This window comes from Argopecten irradians, chromosome 10, assembly GCF_041381155.1.
Source record: "Argopecten irradians isolate NY chromosome 10, Ai_NY, whole genome shotgun sequence".
In the NCBI taxonomy this organism is placed as follows: Eukaryota; Metazoa; Mollusca; class Bivalvia; order Pectinida; family Pectinidae; genus Argopecten; species Argopecten irradians.
Window position 1 is genome coordinate 16,899,115 of NC_091143.1, and position 21,445 is coordinate 16,920,559.

At 34.5% G+C, this 21,445-nt stretch overlaps 1 protein-coding gene across 3 annotated transcripts in view; it reads left to right on the forward strand.

Annotated features, from left to right (window-relative positions):
* The window catches only part of LOC138333273 (chromodomain-helicase-DNA-binding protein 1-like), a 44,023-nt gene extending 31,806 nt beyond the window's left edge, over positions 1 to 12,217 (forward strand). For 2 of the 3 annotated variants that reach the window (XM_069281550.1, XM_069281551.1), the window contains 8 exons: positions 805 to 930; positions 1,201 to 1,379; positions 4,499 to 4,607; positions 5,054 to 5,211; positions 6,954 to 7,106; positions 9,590 to 9,706; positions 9,976 to 10,230; positions 10,644 to 12,217. In XM_069281550.1, the coding sequence (XP_069137651.1) occupies positions 805 to 930; positions 1,201 to 1,379; positions 4,499 to 4,607; positions 5,054 to 5,211; positions 6,954 to 7,106; positions 9,590 to 9,706; positions 9,976 to 10,230; positions 10,644 to 10,788 (1,242 nt within the window). In that variant the 3' untranslated portion in view covers positions 10,789 to 12,217. The remainder of the gene's footprint in view (positions 1 to 804; positions 931 to 1,200; positions 1,380 to 4,498; positions 4,608 to 5,053; positions 5,212 to 6,953; positions 7,107 to 9,589; positions 9,707 to 9,975; positions 10,231 to 10,643) is intronic. The other variant, XM_069281552.1, reaches the window with a different exon arrangement.
* Positions 12,218 to 21,445: the final 9,228 nt, after the last annotated feature.

Consider the following 21,445-nt stretch of genomic DNA (forward strand, 5'->3'; position numbering starts at 1 on the left):
CAGTTTTAGTGGATTGGAGATAGGTAGGCTAGGTACTCAGTAGAGGTGTGACTTCTTTACCTGTGCTCCAATTAGCAGCTTACGGTCGGATTATGCCACAGTTGTGAATCTTTTAGTTGGCATAGGGTGTTCTACCAATTAGTGATGGGCAGTGGTAGTAAAAATGTGAAGCGTCAGATTGACGCACGGCATGCAAAGATCATGCGTCAAAGTAAATTTTGCTGCGTCAATAACCCTAGTTCTCAGGTTAATGAATGCCCTGTATCGGTATATTTTGCGCATAAAATTTTTGGGGGAAAAACGATGTGCAGGGAGCCACAAAACTGATGTATTAAAGTGGCAATTTTAATAAAATAAAATAATAAACTAGATAAACCCGGCCAAAGTCACTGGTTGTGGCTGTCCCATTATATTAGGAGGTGTCAAGGGTATACATCTATTGCTGTCGGAGAAGCCATGCTCTCGGTCAGTCGCCATTGAATTCTCATGTCAAATGGAAATCAAGACATCGTGGTCATAACTTAACACTTTAATTAGCCTTAGATAATCAACTGTAGTAGGTGAGGCATTGTTTTTACAATCATCAATAGCTTTTATTATATAAAAGGCTACTATAAACAGAGTGGTACTTCAACATTCATAGAATGTCAACCCCTCAGAATGGACAGATTTTTTCCTCGTAAAATTTTTAAACCCTTCTATGAATGTAACTTGCGCACCCCCAACTTGAAATTTTTATTTTTGCAGGGGTAAAATGCGCATTTTACACAAGTTTTTACGGTAATATATTCTCCAATATTTCAGGGAACAAAAGCCAAGAACAAAAAGAACAAATCTGGTCCTGTACATATCACTGCTGAGAAGGAGCCTGTAGCTATATCAACAGAGGCAGAGTTCGGTGCCGAGTTACCTTCTAATGTGTTTGCTAAGGTAATCTGAAAATTAGAATATTTCATACAAAGTAGCCTCAGTAATAGGGATATCTGATGATAAGTACTTCTCTAGCCATTAAGGTTGATGTTTGCAGGCAACTGAAAGTCTTCATCTCAAATTACCTAAAAAAAAAAGATTTTCAACAAAATAATTCTCAGATTTCAAGCCAATTGAGTTTCAGTACCTCTATAGTGAATAGTAAATTGGTGTTTAAACATTTGCTATGGTTGATACTTTAACTGATTGTGTGTGTTGATTTTATCATAGTGTAAGGAAATGATGAGGCCAGTGAAGAGAGCCTTAAAGAGACTTGATAACCCAGATGAGGGCCTCACAGAGAAGGAGCAGGTAGTGCACACCAAGCACTGCCTACTGAAGATAGGTGATCGAATTAATGAATGCCTGGCAGAGTATAATGACCCAGACATCATTAAACAGTGGAGAAGGTAATGCTGTTAAAGTCCCATTATGCTTTCACCAAACTTTGCTAAAATATACATTAACAACCCTTATGAAAGGTTCTTCATTTGGTTTCTTTCCAATGAAGATAATTACGCAATAATCAATTAGTAAAGAATTCTTAAAATAGAACAGGTCGATTTGCATAGTTAAAAATACCTCGTGTATACGTATATGTTCGATACCCGGATATAGTAAACAAAACAAGCATGGCCGAGACAGAGTGCAGTTTTGAGGAAACGGTGAGCAATACAATGTTCTATAATTGTTTTAGTATATGATACATATTAGATTCCACTTATTATAAATGTGTCCTGTCCAAGGTTACATATAGTTTATATAAAGCATAATACAAAATACATATTAATCGAAAAACAGTGGATGTAAATAGTGAAATGCATACATGGGGCACCACATGGGGTATTTTATCGTACAAATATAAACACGTGGCCGTGTCAATTTTGGTGATGATCAGTTGATTTTCTTTCCTCTCGTGTAATAATTTGAGATAAATACAGTATTAATCCAAACTATATATAGATAAATAAATACCATGATGCTACTAATCTATTCATAATTTGAGAGTTAGGAGAGCACAGTATATCTAAATACTTAGAACATACGTAAAGAGGTGGACTAATTGGTTACTATGTATTATAACTGCTTTCTATTTATTCTTTGGATATTTTATAACGATATTCGTCTATGAAATATGTGATAGTACATGCATGTACATATAGATGAAAGATCACTGGAATCGACGCTAGTCGAGATACATCAATCTGTACGTTGTATCTATATACCGATACCTGTCGAGATTTCATTTCTGTATAATTAACTGATTAAGTAGAGATTACCAGGTGCATGAGTCTAAATTATCGTATGGGCATTTTTAAATATAGGCCTACAATTTTATGTACACAGAGCAAATTAAACTAATCAAAGACTCGCATTTTTATTAGTACAAACGTCAGTATTAGAGTGAACTAAGGGGATATAAATATTGTCAGACTATTGGAGTTTCATCATTAAAAAGACACAACATATATTATTTTGACCCTTGATACTACCTGGTGGACTATCATTTGCCGTCGGTACGTAATTCTTACATGTACGTAGTAAAAAGGAAAAGGGAATTGAAACTGAAATTTCTCTAATTTCACAAGTGTGCATTCCATTTTACGCTGAACGTGAATTATGTTTATAAGCATTCAGCCCATTTGTTTTCGATTTATGGAGCAAGGCTAAAAGTTTATGCGCTAAATAAAATATGTGAGAAAAAATAAGTTCGTGATGCCTGCTAGGACTTTACCAGTCTAATTTAAACGGATATTTTCCCCATTTTCTCTTCCTTTAATGAAGGACTGATCCAGGTTTTCTTTAGCTGTTTTGGTATACTTTTCCACCAGATCTTCTTCACTTGATAAACTGTATAGAAATCATTAACGGACTGTTTTTATACACCATTTTTTAATTAGTCCTATTCAATCAAACCAAACTATTCTACATTTTGTACATGCATTCCTTTTCCTGTCCCGTGCATGCAATGAATTATGAGATAAAAATTAATCACATTGACCTACATGTGTGGTCCATGCACTGGTGTTTGGCTCTATAGACATTTTTCTCTCTTTATATATTGACACAGTATTACATTTGTACATGTATATATATAGAAAAAGAAAAAAAAAGTCTATAGAGCCAAACACCTGTGGTTCATAAACATATATTATCAGAGACTTAGATAAGTCTCTAATATTATGTATATATGTTTTTGCATGTAGTAATTACAAAGTTCATAATAATTATCTTATGCTACAATGTGGATTGTACTCAGTTAGTAATTCATGATCATGATCACTTGTCATTGATATATCCGATAATGTCGTTGACCCTGTTGTCTCAAACACTGGTTTAAGTTTCATGTACATGTTCGCGATCGGTCTTCAATGGGGTAGAACATGTAGGCTTTCCAGACTTCGTATGTATGTATGTATACATCGCTGTATTATTGTAAAAAGAAACAAAGTGTAATATCTATATAGCAGGTAACGACATGGCGTGTTTGTGTTTACTTTTATTTGTTTCCGAGTTTGCGAGTCCCGTGGGAAGCCTCATCAGGTAACACAAACGTACGTGTGTTCGGTTTCGATGTACACAATAAACGTGTGTTCGGTTTCGATGTACATTTCAATAAAGCTAGATTAGACCCTATAGGCATCTATAAATCTTTATTACAAAATACATAAGATCAGCAAATACCATTGTAATTATAATTTTGTTAATTGCTTGCTTTCCATTCAAGAACAAACGCTTTTTGAATAGTTTTAGCCTAGTTTTATATCGAAACTACATGTAAATACATGCATGTATAACATGTATTTGTAGGTCCACACGTGGAATGCGTGGGATCGTAACGTGCAGTCGATCGCGATCGAGCAATGCAACTTGACCGCTAAATTGTCGTTGTTTGAAGGAACGTGCACGTGATGAAGAACGGACCCATGTGTGTTCGCTGACACGTATTTGGCGAGTCTTCAGTGCGTTCGCCATGCACGATGTTAAAGTTTGTTAGGGAAATTCCACCTTTTTTGTGCCTACGCATGCGTACTAGATAGTTTTGGCTCTGGGGCGGAACTACGGATTTCCCCCTCTCCGAAGAGAGGTTTTCTATTGTTTTTCGAAAACATGGAAATGTTGGGCATTTTTTATCAGCGGATGTTTTCATAAGGATATATACTCTACTATTCAGGAAAGTTTGGTACTTTATGACGATATTTTTTCATCCCAAAACATAATGGGGCTTTAACACTTGTGGAAAAAGTTTAAACATTCTCGTATGTGGATCTTACTAGGGTTTATCGGATATTTTGTTGGTCATAAGTTAAGAACAAAAAGTTTAAACAAGTTCATACAAAAAGATAAATTCTCCAGAATTGAAAATAAACTTGTATGATAACATTTATTATCATAATAAAGTACAAACAGTAAGAATTGGACAGATTATTCTGCTTTATAATTAATTTCTTTTGCAAAATTTGCATTTGAATGATAAAATCCTCGGAGTCATTTTCTAATTGCTACACCTGAATGATTCTTTTTACAGTCATCTTTGGATATTTGTGTCAAAATTCACAGAATTTGATGATCAAAAACTACACAAGCTGTACAAACGAGCCTACAGAAAACGCGAGGAAGACAAGGAGAAAGAAGATGTAAGTTTTGATGAACAGTAACAAGACTTTATACATTTTGATAGTCATGTATAGGGTTAATCATCACTTTTCTGGAACAGTTGAACAACAATGAATTTGATAAATAATAAGTATACATGTAAATCGCTCAATGCCTTGTGTTTGATATGCAATAATTTGTTATGATGCATTTGATTTGGTACAAAATATTTCAGGAGAAAAGGGACACATGAATTGCACTTAAATCCTGCCCTGGTGATAATAGTATATATAGCAGTTAGTTACTCTTACGATTTGTTTGACTGAATAAACATTTATGTTTAACCTTGAGATGCAAATCATGGTTTAGAATTCTGTCACACAAATGCAGCTTATAGGGAGGTATTTCATTCATTAAAAATGCTCTAATAAACTAGGACCTGATCATGACAAGATCACTTTTAGGGGAATTTTGTTTTTCATTGAAGATTGAACCTCATTCTCAGGAGCGTCATCACCATTCATCATCACACGACAAATCTGGCCACAAGCGATCACTTGACCACGCAGACCACATCAAAAAAGAACATTCACAGAAACCTATGCATAACAGTACGGACCATTGGAGCAGTAAAGAACATAAAAAGTAGGTCAATTTTCTTATGAATGGGTTGTGGTAGCATCTATATTGTACCTTTGAATGTTTGTAAGTGATCATATTTGATAGGGAGAGATAAAAAAAATGTAATGTATCATTGTATCACAGATGCATGTCGTTAATAATTTTCTTGATTCTTACTTATTGTCACCTTATATGTAAGGATCTGTGTATCTGATTGTCTTAGTTTGTACTTATTGTTACCTTATATGTAAGGATCTGTGTATCTGATTGTCTTAGTTTATTGGAGATCATTTGTCTGAGGCTGAGAAAAAAAAAAATGATAATGAGGACTTACTAGGTGCATGCTGACATCTCAAGATGAAAATGTCTATTTTATATCATGTGTATACTCACCCATATATATGCCAGATTCACCATATCTATTGCTTAACAAATGTAGTCATGAGTTTTGAAGGGAAAAAACACATCATATATTGCTTTGAAATTGAAAATATTCAGCAATTATGCATAGTAAGCCTATATGAGTTAGAATATCAAATCAGATGAATTTTTATCAAGCATAAAGCATAGTATACCTTCTGACCCAATATTGTGAACCAATATATTGTAAATATTTTTCCAAATGTAGCCATGGCATCATTCAAATTGAAGTGAAGTAGTTGCGAAGATTCTTCTATTACTTCAATTTTCAGCCACTTTTGGTTTTTTTTCCACACTTTTATTTTTGTTGTTTGTACTTTTGTCCACCATTTAATTAGTTGCAAGTATTTTATTAACTATATATGAGCTACAGGCACTCTCCTTTTATTTTGACACTATGTCCACATGTTACAATTTTATTTTTGTGTTAAGAAATCCTGTTTACAAGTAGCCAAGTTTTGCATCATTTCAAATTGTCTTGTAAATGTGTACATTATCTAGTGATAATGGCTTAGTTATTTGATTTTGTTTTTATCATTTTTGCATCTGTCATAGATAGTTGTGATTGTTCTCAGTATAAAACCATTTTCAGTTATCCCTGACATTCAGGAAAAAAAATAACTTGAAAATGCTAAATTGATAATAATATTTGATTAATTATACTACTCATAGTTTGGGAAGTTAGAATATACTACTCTATAATTTACATATGGTTTGGGAATTCTGAATATACCAATGTTCTACATGTATTTTACTCATGGTTTTACTATAACTTTGCCTTGTCTCCTTCCATCATTCTGCACGTTGTATTGTCTTGAGCTTTATTACCTGTTACAAGGACTTGTATTTGTGTCACAGGTTTACCAGCTGGGTAATGGGATGTGTTGTTTACTGAAAGGTCACTGTGACAGTGACCTAGTTGGGAATTGTTCTTTGACAAATTTTCTTCATCTTATTGATGTTTCTGCTTTTAAATGTTCATTAAAAGTAATATGTAATCTCTTATAGGGGAAAATATAGCGTTAATGTTATTTTTTTTCATTCAAAAAGAACTACCGCTTTCTTCTAGTTCCCCTCTTTCAACATCTGTATTCAATCTGAGTAAGCGTTGTTCAAAACTGTTCTCTGGGACCCACTGACTCTAACTAGTCATACTTTCTTCTTTTCTCTCTCTATCAAACTATATCCTCCTAATTGGTGTCGTGTGATACATAGTACCAGTAGAGAAATACCGTAGGCATTTTGTCATGTTGTGTGCTACCAGTATACCATTTGTGAGTCAATGTTGTTTGTTGTTGTTGTTAAAATTATTTTGTTTTTCTTTCCATTTCTGTCTCGTGGTTCAGTTCTGCCTCTAATAGTAACGGTCCCTGGCATAGTGCAGCCACCAAAGGAGGGCGAGACAGTACCAGTCAGCGGGCTGACTCGAAAGCTAGTCCCGCTGACCGGTGGACACAAGCCAGTCCGCTAGCCCGACCCGACGATCCTACAAGAAATAGGCAAGTTGTGTTCATGCCCCGAAACATGATAGTGCTACACCATGGACCTCACTATTTTTCTAGAGTTTTTGGTAAATGAACCGATATACTGTATAGCAGGTAAATTTCGCAGTTGATTTATTTTGGCTATATATTCATGATATTGCTGAAATCTGCAAAATACAAAAACTAGCAAAATAATTGTTTCATTATTGTATTATTGTCAATGCTTCGGTTACTGTGTACCATAGTAAAAAAGAATGCACAACTCTCAAGTGACTAAAATCAAAATTAAAATTTTTGTAGATCAGTGAATACTGCACTTAGAGAAATCGGTGTTCTGCGAAATCTGGAGCCCACAACTTAAAGCTCTATACAGTATAGCCAATAGCTTATTTCAATTGTAACCTCATAGAACTAAATGGATTTGTTTGATTTATCGTTAGGTTTATAGTGACTAAAACCATCTTGGTTTAATCAATTCAAAGAATTCCATTTATCAAACATATTCTAGAAAGATATGAGGACCTCAATTTTCTGTTCGTGTGTACATGTATAACAATTGATTTTAAAGTGTTTTTAAGGGCAAAGTGAAATACTTAATTAATAAAATGGTTCAAGAGTGTTTTTGGTTGAAGTGTTTGATGAAGACTTTTTGGAAAAATTAAGTTGCTTATTTAAAACTAATTTATTAATAGTTGATTTCTCCTAAAGTGTTATGGAATTAACTGCCAAATTTGGATTTGTTACTGGGGGATATTTTTGACTGCTTTCTGGTGTGACTGAATTTGAGCTACACAAAATAAAACTTCTTGTGTGCCTAACAGCTGTATGCCGTTATATTATAAAAAGGATGTCGATGTTCCTTTAATTTTATTTGTCATCTCTCTGATCACGTGACAACATGTTTATGTGAGGACACCTTCCAAACCACTACAGTAGGTTGTAGGCTTACATCACCCACTATAATCAGTTATCTTCAGTTGCTCTGGTACTGGTTATGTTTGTTTCTGATATCAGAATGATTGATTTACACAGAACTGATTTAATGTTGATGGATTTTGAAATGCACCTCCAAGGTAAAATAATTTCATTAGCTAATGAGATGTCTTAACTATTTCAGTTGAATTTTTTTTCTTTTTTTAATATTTTTTTTTACTGCATTTTACAAGCAATGACAGGTTAATTTGAATATTGTCTTTTTCTCTACACCCTAAAATATTGAAAATCATTGTACTAGATTCAACAATATGCCAGGTGGATAGAAAGTTAGAGATATCAGAATTAAGCATGAGTTTGCTTTTTTCAGATTAAGATTTCTGCCAGTTTTACAAGCTCAAAAATTAATGCTATGGTCACAAAATCTATTTCTTTTTCTCTGAAGCATAGGGATGTTTGGTTATGAAAATGATGTTATATACATATAGTATCTGAAATATCATTTACAACTACATAGTAGCTAACTCATCATCACAATCACTTATATTTATGAGGTATTGGTCTGTCCATTTTTGTGAGTTAGGGGTCTAACCATCTGCATGGCATGTTTTGTGTAATCAGAAATAGGCATGTTGTTGAAGCTAAATGCATGCTTTCACTTTATCTTTTTCAGAATTTTAGTTTGTATGTCATCACACAACCCTAGACATATAAGATAAAGAACATTGCCTCAGACAAATACCAAATTGTTTGTAATTGGTATGAACTATGAAATTGATCCAAAGACCTGGAAAGGAACACTCGTAGTGTCTTACAGCGCCGTGACAACAAGTGTACCTGTTTACATTCATTCACTCGATAGACACATTGACTGGTAGCTGATGTAGTAGGCTGGTAACTGATGCAGTAGATTAGATTTTAGTTGGCATGTAACAAAAGACACAATAATCGTTCGTACATTGTACCCCATTTGGTTTCCCACACCTTGCGGTAAAGTTATAATTAGTCAGAAGCAGGCGATATCTTTTCTGTACAACTTCTGACTGACTTTTCTGCTACAAAAGTAGCTCTTTCCATACACTGAGTACACTGATTCAGAGTCTATACATGAGGTATTTAAAAATGTGTTTGTGTAATCTGCTTATGATGCCGATCATCTTATGTATACTGCCTTCTGGTACAGTACACGTTCTGATCTTGGTAATCACCGAGTGACGTTTCCGACTGTTTAGCTCGCCCCTACATTGAAGGACAGCCAATGAGAGCCGCACTTACACAGCTTATTCAATGTCGTTGGCAAACTGACTAGCTACCATGCAAGCTGACTAGCTACCGATCAACGAAACCACCTACTAGACTGGTCGTCACACGTACGCTTATTGTAACGGCGCTGTAACAATTTCATTATTTTGTTTCACTCTTGTGTCGTTAAACATCATAGTAAAATGTGTCACAGATTTCCAGAGGTAGATGAGGCTATTCACCAGGTGGAGGTTTACAGAGATGGGAGGAAAGGAAGTAGAATGAGTGATATATATTAATCTGTAACTATGTACTTTGTGTAGGTATGGGGATGGTGGTGGATCTGGGACATACAAACGATCCAAACAACACCAGGACGGTTATAGGGGAGGATTCCACGCCAACGAACACAAATATGGAGCTGGAGACGGACATCATAGGTTAGCAATGAAAATCTTCGGTCACAAAAATGTATCTTTTTCATGGTATTAGTAATAAAATTACATGTGGAATACAGACTCATTGTTGAGGACACACATTAGTGATAGTAGCACCATATTCTTGTAAAGTTGTTGACATGAATGGTTAAATATCGTGCTGGTCGCTAATGTACTTCAGATAATATGCCATCTCACAACTACAAAATTTGTCATTATGAATAGATCAATTTTGATTTAGTTATCAATACAAGCATGATTTAAATTTACAGGTTCAACAGTGATAACAGGCGCGAATATTCGTCTGGAAGCCAAAAACAATTTCATCGAGATAATGCATCATTTCACCATCATGATCGGCCAGATCATCACAGCAGTGGCAAGTACAGGCCAGACTATCGTAGTGACCGCTCTGATAGGAACGATCGTGGAGATTACCAGCGGCCGGACTATGGTCAGTTTGGACACCGTGATTATGGGGGTAGTGGAGGGTCATCTAGGAGCTTTGCACGACCAGGTGGTGACAAGTAAGTTACTAGAGTGCTATAATGTATTTCAACCTTTAACCCCATTTTCCCTTGAAACTTCATTCAATCCTTAAACTAGACTGAATATGTCATCGGGGTGAATAAGTTAACAAAACTTAATTGTTATTTATGAGTAGGTGATTGTCATAACTAAACTTAATTGTTATTTATGAGTAGGTGATTGTTATCTGTCCTGATTACTGTATAGCTATGTTTATTTGTGGGAGATCAAACTTCTTCAAATTAGACACCAACCAATAAAATGGAAATAATGATAACCTTAATAGCTTTATAGCTTATGCCTGTTAGAAATTGACATATGTGCAAACAACTTTGGAATTAGTATGTAAAGTAGTTCTCGGTTTATAACCTCCAAGCCTATGTATAATTACTGTTTCCTATTTTGTTTTCAGTTATGTTTCTCATTCCGACCGGAAAAGGAAAAGTGATAATTTTGATAGACGATCCTATAGTAGTTTAAAAGACCCTAGGCTAGCTGAAGACCATAGTAATGATGGATATTCAAATGCAGGGAGTGACTCCCATGGGAAGCACTGACGAAAGGGGAGCAGCTGATTCATTCTGGTCTCATTGTGTTCATTTACAACCTAGAAACCGTGAAGCTTATCAGAATGGGATGCCTCAGCGTCTCTCATTACACCTACAAATACACAAACTGTGGCCAATATGTATGTGGAGTGTGGTGACGCTGGTGTCATCCTAGCATTTAACTTTTTAGGAATCTTTACGGAATTATCACAAATTCATCTTTAGCAAGACCATTTTATCGTCCTCATCATCATCATCATCTCTTGCTTGAATCGGTGAAGTCTGACGGTGAATCTCGCGTTCTGTGACTGTTTGAGAGAATGTGTAGTGTGTTATGAAGGATGGTGCTAAAGTTTACATGTGTTTCAATAGGACATGATGTTGTGTACATTTCTAGAAGTGCTGAGTGATATCAACTTGGGAAACTGTTCATACATATAAACATCTGTGCACTAGTATATATACAAGCTGATAGAAATGTGAAGTACATGTATGATAGTTGACTGTGTTCACTGGTGATTATCTAACATAAAACGAAATTTGTAAACTATTCAGTTTAAGCAAGTAAAGTAAGAACCAACTTCCATCATTACCATTTTCTGCCAAAGAAAAGTCAAATATGATAAAAGTTGATGGAAAGAGCTTCAGCTCGTGTAACAGTGTATGGTAAGACTGTCAATAGTATAATCCACTACAGATATGTCACGGTTATCTCCCTTAGATTACAACTGTATCAGTGTTACATATCTTAAATCAGAAGCCAGTCTTCAAATGAAAGTTTTTGTAAGTTAGGATAAGCCTTAAGTGAATCTGGATTGTTTGTGACATAGCAATAAATGAAATGTAGGAAAACCTGTACAGAACAAAGACAGTATCAGTAAGATAATTTGTTAGATTTTCATTTTTATTTAAGAATATTGTGTGTGTTGACAGTGTGAACGTTTGTAATTTTTTTTAAACTAAATGCAACTCCCCATGCAGGAGACTTATAGATCACTTGTCAACAACAAGATGTGCAGAATGAACTGTTATTTGTTGATGTTATTTTCTTCTCGATATTGTATATCAAATAATTTATTTTTTAAAGCAAGTTTAACTTGAGGTTTAAACTGGATGTTGGAAGCCACAACTGGTTTATTTGAAGACGTTTTAATATATACTATAAGTGAGTTGAATACCTGTATTGTGCTACATACAGAGGTTATAACATGTATTGTGATATGACCAGAGATACACCAATAGATTTTCTGTAACATTCTATACTGATGTGACGGGATAAGAACATGTTTAAAAGATGCGAGATATTGGACCCAATAGTTTTGACAATAACTTAACAAGTACTATTAACCACATTATTTTTGCAAGTTAAAAATGTTTGCATAATTCTGTGAGAGCTGGAACATGAATTCAGATGTTTTGCAAATAATTGAATCCACATCTATGAATGCATTTTAGTCAGTAAGAGAACTTCATCGTGAATTAATGTGTTTGCAAATGTGTTAAAAATAACAAAAACACAAAATATTGTATACTCAGAAATAAAGTGGTTTGCAGTATATTATTAAATTAACAATGAGTCAAAGAAGTAAAATCAACATAAATATTCCAAAGTATGTTGGATATGCATGACATTGATAGATTGGTATAGAAACGTTTTGGCACACGTCACAATTAACACACCATAAACAGTATGAGGAGAAATATAGCTGGCTGGACCGCTAATTTTTTGGAATTAGTATTAGACATGTGTATACCTGTTAGGTTTTTTTTTGGCAAATTAAGTATTAATGTTCAGTTAATAATTTATCTTTGATTCCTGAAATGCATTGGTATTAGCATGATAACACACATTTACAGACATATTTTTGTAGAAATCTGCATAGTAGCAAGTCTTCTCTCACGATCAGAAGAGGACTTTTTTACACATAAAACACTAATACTTTGTACACATGCTTTGAAGGGAATTGGTCTTTGACGAGAACTATTCGCCAGCCTATAGAGCTGTGGTTGAAATTTTAGATTACATGTTTTAAGAATCTAAAATATTAAGAAGTAAGTTTGGAATAATCCTAATAAATGTTTGATATGCATGGTCAAAAATGATGACAATGCCAACATTTTCTGCAGAAGTTGAACAATTTTAGTGTTTTATCAGATCCAGTTTCCTTGGATCAAACTTTATAGGAGTGTCACATACACGACATGATTTCAGTTACAAACTCTTGATACAAGCAGAAGAAGAGTTGTTGCCCCTGTCTCTAGTGTTGATCTTAGTTGTATTGTACAAGCTGTACACATTGTAATGATATGATATCACCTAGACGGTTATATTAGTTTATAGCCACTTTGTTGTTAGTGCTACTGGATGTTTGTGCTGGAAAAACCCCAATGAAATATCAGCTTTGATGTTCATATTGTTATGTTCTGCAATAGTAACTCAATCTCTTGACAACAATTTTTTTTGTTGAATGTCATTTTAAGAATTGGATTATCGTTCAACACATTCTTTGTACTGGTTCTATCTTTAATATTCTAATTTTCTGTTAGGTATACAATTTGATCTATGACCTATATAAAAAAGAGCTCAAAATTCAAAGCAAAATTCAAAGCAATCAAAATTCAATAGATAGTTCTGATAACTTACAAAAGTCACTTTATATGTTGATTCTAAGAACTTTTGCAATATTTGAATTATAACTATTCTGATAAAAATATTTTCAGTTTAAATTTCATCTGAACTATTTCTCCGTCCAATTCCTTAAACATTACTTTGATAAGATTGAATTGATTTGTTTAATTCTTTGAAAGCAAGTGATTAATTAGTTCAGTTGGTATGAAAATAGTTTTTAATACAGTAGATTGAAGTTTGAAATTGAGTAGTGACATGTGATATATTGGATGTGTGTGAACAGTTGTTAGAGCCTGTGAAGTTGGTGTGGAGATTGTTAGTAAGTTTATTTCATACACATATGTACATGGATCATGTAAGCTTGATGTACATAGCCATGTCAAAATATAAAAAGAAAAATTACCTTTAAAAAAATCAACAAAATAATGAAATTGATAATTTATACAAGATTTCTGTTATTTTGTCCAGCTGTGACCTTGTGTAGTACTCTCCTTAAGTTGATAGCTCATCTGAAGTCAACTCAATTGGGACCCTTCCTTTGGGTTAGATTCCAAAATTCAAAGGATGTTAATTTAGTGCACAGAATACAAATTTTGGAATAATGGCACCAACAGAGTCAACCTCTGGTTATAAGGACAAGGCAGTCCACTATATATACGCCTGTTTAGAGATACTAACACTGATATTTCTGCATCATGTACATACCGGACAACACTTAACATTTTGAAATAATTCAGGCATTTTAAAGAGTCCAGCTATGTCTGTCCCAATTCCAAGTATGTTGAAATGGATGACCTTGACTTGTTTATCATGGTCATAGAGGCCCAATGCACCAAAATGACTTATTGATTATATGCCATTGGCCCATCTTCGATACTCCAGGGGTTCCGATCACTTACTATTTTGGTACATCAAGTAAAACAAATCTGAACCAATCGATGCAAAATGTTTCTTTGAAAACTACAGAGAGTGACGCCCTACTTCAAAGCCACACAGTGTACCATTATACGCCTCTTTTGATGTACATCAAAGGACTGAATTACCTGTTCTGTTCTGCTGTCTTCAGTTTTACTATGAGATAGTCCAGGGTTGTAGAGATCGTGTGTGATCGAAACCCTTGGAGTATCGATGATGTTATTGGACTAGTATCATGCTTCAGCGAAAGACCACCCATATTGTTAGCTGCACTGCCCAAAGCGTGATCTCATACCTTTGGTGAAGCGTCCAGCATTAGCATATTCCTTTGAACTTCTCAATAACCAAGCACTCATTCCTAGATCGGATCGATCGCCAGTGACCAGCTGTGCAGAGGCTCCAGCTTCACATGCTGTTTATGACAGCGCGTACCAGGTGTTGCTTGCCTCAGTTGTTTGTTACATAATTAGTCTAAAAGCCATTTAATTGATGGAAAGTCGCACCAAAAAAAAAACCCGAAAGGGATAATTTGTGGACCATTTTGAAACGAAGATGTTGAAGTGGAAACTGGCCAAAACGTCGTATAAAATATGCTGTATTATAAAATGGAGATAAATGTTTAATTATTGGTTACTAAAACTAATATAGAATGCATCTTATACCAACTTCAAACTATTTATTCTATCAAGCGAATACATTAGGTATACTGTAAACAATTTCGCGGCTTCATGTCCCAATAGCTTTTCACGGCGATTCTACGGTATAATTATGCAATGGTAATATTTTCACGGCCAATGATTCTCGCGATTTCTTATTACCCGCGGAATTCTCGAAATCTAACCGCACGTGAAACTAACTTTCATTCCCTATAATACTTGTTCATGGGAATGATAGCTTTGTCATTGAGGTAGCTACAGACTTATTTGCACCGCCTTTCGTCAAATGACATATGCATGTTTTCATCTGTGAAAACCAATAAACAAACTATAGATTGGTAAATATTTCTTAAGTAATTTTAATTTGAAGCATTTTAGGCTTAGCAGAATTTAAAGATAGTGCATTTAAAGATGCTCTACTGCTGACAAATGGTATTTTTTCACTATCAGAAACAGGAGCAGACAGAATAGTATTTTTCTTCAGTTACAAAAGTTACTTACTTTACACCATTACCACCATTGAAAAGTTTGAGCTTTATATTTTACTTGGTTAAAAATATAAAAAAAAACAATAAATTGCATCCCGAAAAAAATCCGTGGCACTATTCTATATGGAATGAAGTTCTGATTGCACATGCACCAAAGGCAAAATAGATTATTTCATAATATAGAGCTCATTTGGAAAATATACTATTCCAGTCATTGGCTTGATATGATCGGAGCATAAACAAAAGGTACATTTTTTTATTAAAAAATCCATTTAACCCACTGTTGACCAATTGTGTGTGGTAGTGATGCTAAACAATAGACTCCACAGAGTTCAACCGAATTTAGGTTGTGGGTTTTCCTGGATGCTTTTGTTATGTGGACAACGACGCGTTAGTTAATTAGGAAGGTTTCTAGATAGACTGTCCGTCAGAGCAGTTTGTTTACCTGTAACCTGGGCTTGGAGCCTGTGCATGGAATTACTGAAGATGTTTGATACCTTCGGTTAGGTGGACAGATATTAAATACTATGTCTTCTGAGGCGTCCGAACCACCACTCTGGCAGGACTTTGACGAGGATGTAGGTGGTGGGCAGGGTAGGTATACTAGCTATAGGTCTATAGTCATCTCCGCTTCATTGATTTTCTTTATAGAAAATGACTTGAACAAGGCTCTTCATATATTGCTTGCAGTCAGTTGTGTCTATATTCATTATACTGTACAGCTTTATCAACTAAAACAATCTTATCAGATTTACTTAACACCCGAAAACAATTGTAATAAATCAAACTACATTTTATTGCAAGGAAGCTACAAAACATCGTATTGCGCACTCGCTGTGCAATTGTTCTATGATGTGCTTTACTTTGCGAATGCAATTTAGCGGACACATGCCAATACTTATTAATGATGAAAATCATCACAGATACATCTGGTATGGTGAAGTATGTAGTATCAAATCATATAGAGCAATTAAAATTATATGTGATACTTTTGTGTTTCTGGGAGACTGTAGTACATCCGTGTTGTTTTTTCCTTGCGAATAAAAACTTATCAATTTGATAATGCTATCTCAATAAAGTACACTCTTAAAGACACCGAACATCACACCCTACTAGGTCACATTATCCAACGGGTAAACCCGTATTCCAACTCTCTTCTCTCTGAACATAAAACATGGCAACTGCTTTTATAAACTATGGTGTGTCTCGGCCAGGGGATATAGCCTTCCTCTCGGGTACTAATGCTCAACTCTGGATCAGAAGACAAAACAAAAACGAACATTTCAGAAAAAACATCGTAAACTTCATGTAAATCAGTATTATTTCTATTGTTTGCCAATAAACTGTACAACACGAGTTTCATATGATGTTCTGTTTCACAGAATGCTCATTTCAAATAAAACTATAAATGCTATTCTTTATTTTTAGATTTAAACGTTGATCTTGATGCCATAATGATATTTTCTTATACTGCAACTTACTTATCAAACTTGTTTACTTGATATCAAAACAGAAATGTTCATGATTTATACAACATAAACAAAATACAATAAAAAAGAAAAATATGTTAGCGGAGAAAGGGAATTGTGCGCAAATACGTGTGAAATCATCTTTATCATTGCTAGTGAAAATGACATACATAGTAATTGTCATTTGCTTTTAGGAAATCGTCTTCAACAGGTACTCTTTGTATTTTTTAAATACATTCTCACTATCTCACAATCTTAAACTTGAATATCCCGGGAGCAATGTACGAAGATCATGTTTGAATTCCATCTTGCTTGTATTACCACTGGCCCCTCGAGTGCTCATGCCGACGAAATTGTACAAAAGATCATGGATATGAAGGGAATGACATCATATATCAAGGTGAGTAATTTTGTAACGTAGCTTTTGATTGGATTGTTTGACATGTAAAAACTGATTTTATTGGATGAAGGCGAAAAGTTGTTTGTAGAACTGTTGAAAACTGATTAGTCTTTTCTGAAAACGAAAATGTGTTTAACATGCAGATATAATACAGATAAAGAAATATTGTGTTTTGTTTTGATAGAAATTAACTGGACCAGAGTTAATTAGACTTTTGGACACGATTAAGGCGGTGGAGTTTACGTCAGAAAGACCCACCATCAAAAATGATGACCGGGCCACGTACTGGGGAGACTGCATGCTTCATTCAATCGTGTTGAACATTGTAAAGTACGACCTTGTTATACCCACTATCGGGATACGGTATAACAACTGTCTTTCGTGTGCGATTTTCTTCCACGATTTTCGAGTTCTATCTTAATTCGTAATCGTTTATCTCCGCGAATTCTTATTTGCTTCGATGCTATAGGGAAATATTTTTCAATACTATTGGAATATAATTTTCAACACTATTTGGATACATTTTTCAATAATCAAAATTAATCTCCACAAACTGGATTTGTTATTAAAATCGCGAACAAATTAGTAGCCACGAAAGAAAGTTGATTTATAGTAATATTATAGTTTAGAGGTATCACCCTTGCAGGTGATTGTGCATATTAAAATAATATATAACAAAATATTCTTCGGTTATACTGCAAATTCTTTAGTTTTTATTTATCGAATTGAAAATAAAAGACTTCAATAAAATTATATTTTACAAAAATTGTGGCTTTGTTGGTTTGTAATTATTATATTGTATTATTTTATTTTCACAAACGTTTCCAAAAATTGTTGCACTTGGCGACTAAAGTCGGGAGGCAAAGAAAAGACTCAACGATCCAGTTGTCCATGGAGAAATGGTGGAGCTCCACACATGTTTATCAGAATGATGGGCGACTTCCCCAATGCTTTCGCCGGAGACATCAAGAGGTTGTCACGGGGAATAAAGAACGGCTATGACGAGGACGGAAGTAATATTTTGGAAGTGGTCAAGAAAGGTAAAGATAAGAAGAAATTAATTTGTCTTTTTCTTTTTCTTTATTTCTGCGACCTTGTTAAACAAGTTTCTGAACTGTACTGACCATATACCTAGCTACATGCATTTCCAACTGAACCAGAGCACGTCGTATTCAAAAACACTATGTTTATATTGGATCAATATTTAGAATAATTGAGATGGGAACGTTGATGCTACCATAAAGAACAAATTTTATGATTTTTGGATATAGATTCTGTAGATAGAAAATTTAGAGAAATAGAGTTGGGATATTTTGAAACTTATGGTAATTCAACACAAAAAACCCTTTTATTGCGGATTTTCTCCGCTGCCAATATCTTGCAAACTACCATCGCGAACTGAACATAGTCATAACCAAACAAACCAAACAAATCAATATTAAACGTATCTTTCAAGGACAACTTCAAAATATTTCCAATGACATGGCTATGTTTCAAAATACCAATTCAATGACATGGCTATGTTTCAAAATACCAATTCAATGACATGGCTATGTTTCAGAATACCAATTCAATGACATGGCTATGTTTCAGAACACCTTTTTTTCATTGCAGATACCATCGTTGCTTTCCAAAATATTTCGTTGATCTCTCTTCCCTTTGTCAAATATTTTACAAGTTAGAAGGTGGTTTGTGTTCTTTACAAGTGGAAGATTACTAAACTTTCTGAGAGTCTCTATACTTTGTGTATTTATTTTCCAGAAATCGTTGAGAAGTAAAGAAATCGTCCAAAGACATTTTGAAGGATTGAAAGAGGTTTTTTACATTGGGAAATTCGGTAGGAATAAGGTGCAGCTGGAGACAACTGTGGAAGAAATAGAAAGAACTCTTGGTGCTATCAGGTCTGTTTACCTCTGTATACAGGATATCTTAGATTATCCGTACCTCTTATCATTAATATGTTGTGTTTTGATGCTTATTTGTTGCATATTATAATTTTGTATGACATTTCTAATTTGGGGGTGGTAAAGTCCACTATATTTTTGGATATTATATTTTCTCTTCTTATGACGTTTCCAGAATGCTCTGGTTTCTGTTGCACAGAAGTATACACGTCCGTAAATCGCTCCCGCCTAAAGCATTACAGACGGTTAGCTCGCCCGTTGTCCGAATAATGTGAGCACGAGTGGGGTTGTTGCCTGGTTGTCCTTCGGCAAAATGCTTTTTATCACTATAAAAACGGCAAGAGATCCAATTTATACAAGAAGACGCATCACGAATATACCACAATCTTCAAAAACACGCACCTCGCACTTAACACAGACATCACATACATGGGAGGCCGTCGTTAATGACCCTGGATGTTAATAGGACGCTAATAAAACAGCCAAACCAAACTGATGAATTCTACATCGCTGTAATCAATTTCGATCATGTTTATAAATAAGTTATGAAAGTGATAGGAATTCAGTTTATTTATAAAATGCCAAAGTTTTGTGGTTATTAAAAAAAAATTCCACCTCATCAATTATTTTTCACAAATTGCATGACTATCTAAACTTCTTCATATTCAAGTGACTCATTCTAAGTAAGGTAATAACGCCATTAAAACACTGTTTACAGAGATACACCAGATATCAGAGTTTTGGGATAGCGTTTTGCAGTTCATGAAAGAGTTGGTAGTTTCGGAAAAATGTACTCAGTATCCGGAGATTATAAATCCGCTAAGAATATTTTTTGGTAACTTTTGAAAAAGATTTAAAGTGAGTAAGAAATCTTTTTGTTTGCAGTTTAACGAATATACATTTATGCTGCGCTTTGTGTTGATGTTTCTGTATGAAAAGAGTCAACCACCGTTGCATATCTCATATTAACAGAGGAAACTATATACATGTCTATACATATATAGCATATACTGTAAATCACTTTTTTTTTGCGTTTACAGTATTTCGTGTCAGCGTTATTGTCGACATATTCGAAAACAAAAATTCGCGACCAAGGGCTCTGACTGACAATCGTGCTTACCACATGTTTTGTTTTATAAACATATTCGCGATATATTTAAATTCGCGTTAGAATTTTCTATAAAATAAAGTAATTTACGGTAATAGAATATTATACTTTGTGCAGATGTCTTTACTGACTCCGTTGAGCGGAAAAGGTTATGGATATTTTTGTAATTTGTTTTTATTATTAAGGTCTTAAATCAATGGGACTCATTCACGTACCACGTGATACCCAATAACGTTTGTGCGGGACTATTGTTTCTATTAGTGATGGAATGACGTCAAATGACGTTATCGCGGGATAACGTCATTTCAGCGGGAAGATTTCAAAGAGCTACGTTCCATCACCACTGGAGATACTAGTCCCGCACAAACGTTATCGGGTATCACGTGGTACGTGAACTAGTCCCATTGGCGTAAAAGAGCTAGAAAAAATAATTACAAAGAGTTAAAATATATCTTAATATTACATAATATTGCATCGATGTATGTTAATCACATTCAATTAATGATTGTAATAGTAAGTGTTAATTTTCTTTTTAATTATTTCGAAATAAATTACTGATTCGTTGGTTGATCGTTATATTGCATCATTGTATTCTAATTACATTCAATTATTTAAGTAATTGGTAAGTGCTAAAGAAGATTTAATATTTCAGAATACGTTTATAAATAATTGGTTGATCATGAACGATAAACAAGTTAAGACGTTGTTTTCAGAAAAATCCCGAGCTGGTCACAAGATGGATACCAGTTTTCGGAGAAATGCTACAAAAGGCACCATCGTACAAATGTTTGGAAAGTTGGGCTTTCACTTCTGCAACCCGGATGGCAGACTACTGGGTCCCACAGTACGTATATCCACTCATAAATGTCTGTTTTTTTACTAGTTTAACGTCCAGTTGATAACCAAGGCCATTTTTTGGGGTGCAATATTTAGATGGTGAAGGAAAACCGGAGTACCCGGGGAAAAAACCACCGACAATTTTCCAGTACCTGGCAAATGCGTGATTACATGTCAGGACATCTTAACCACTCGGTAAATATCTTCAAAGTAGAAATATACAAGATAATATTCTATGTGTTAATGAAATAATTAATTTT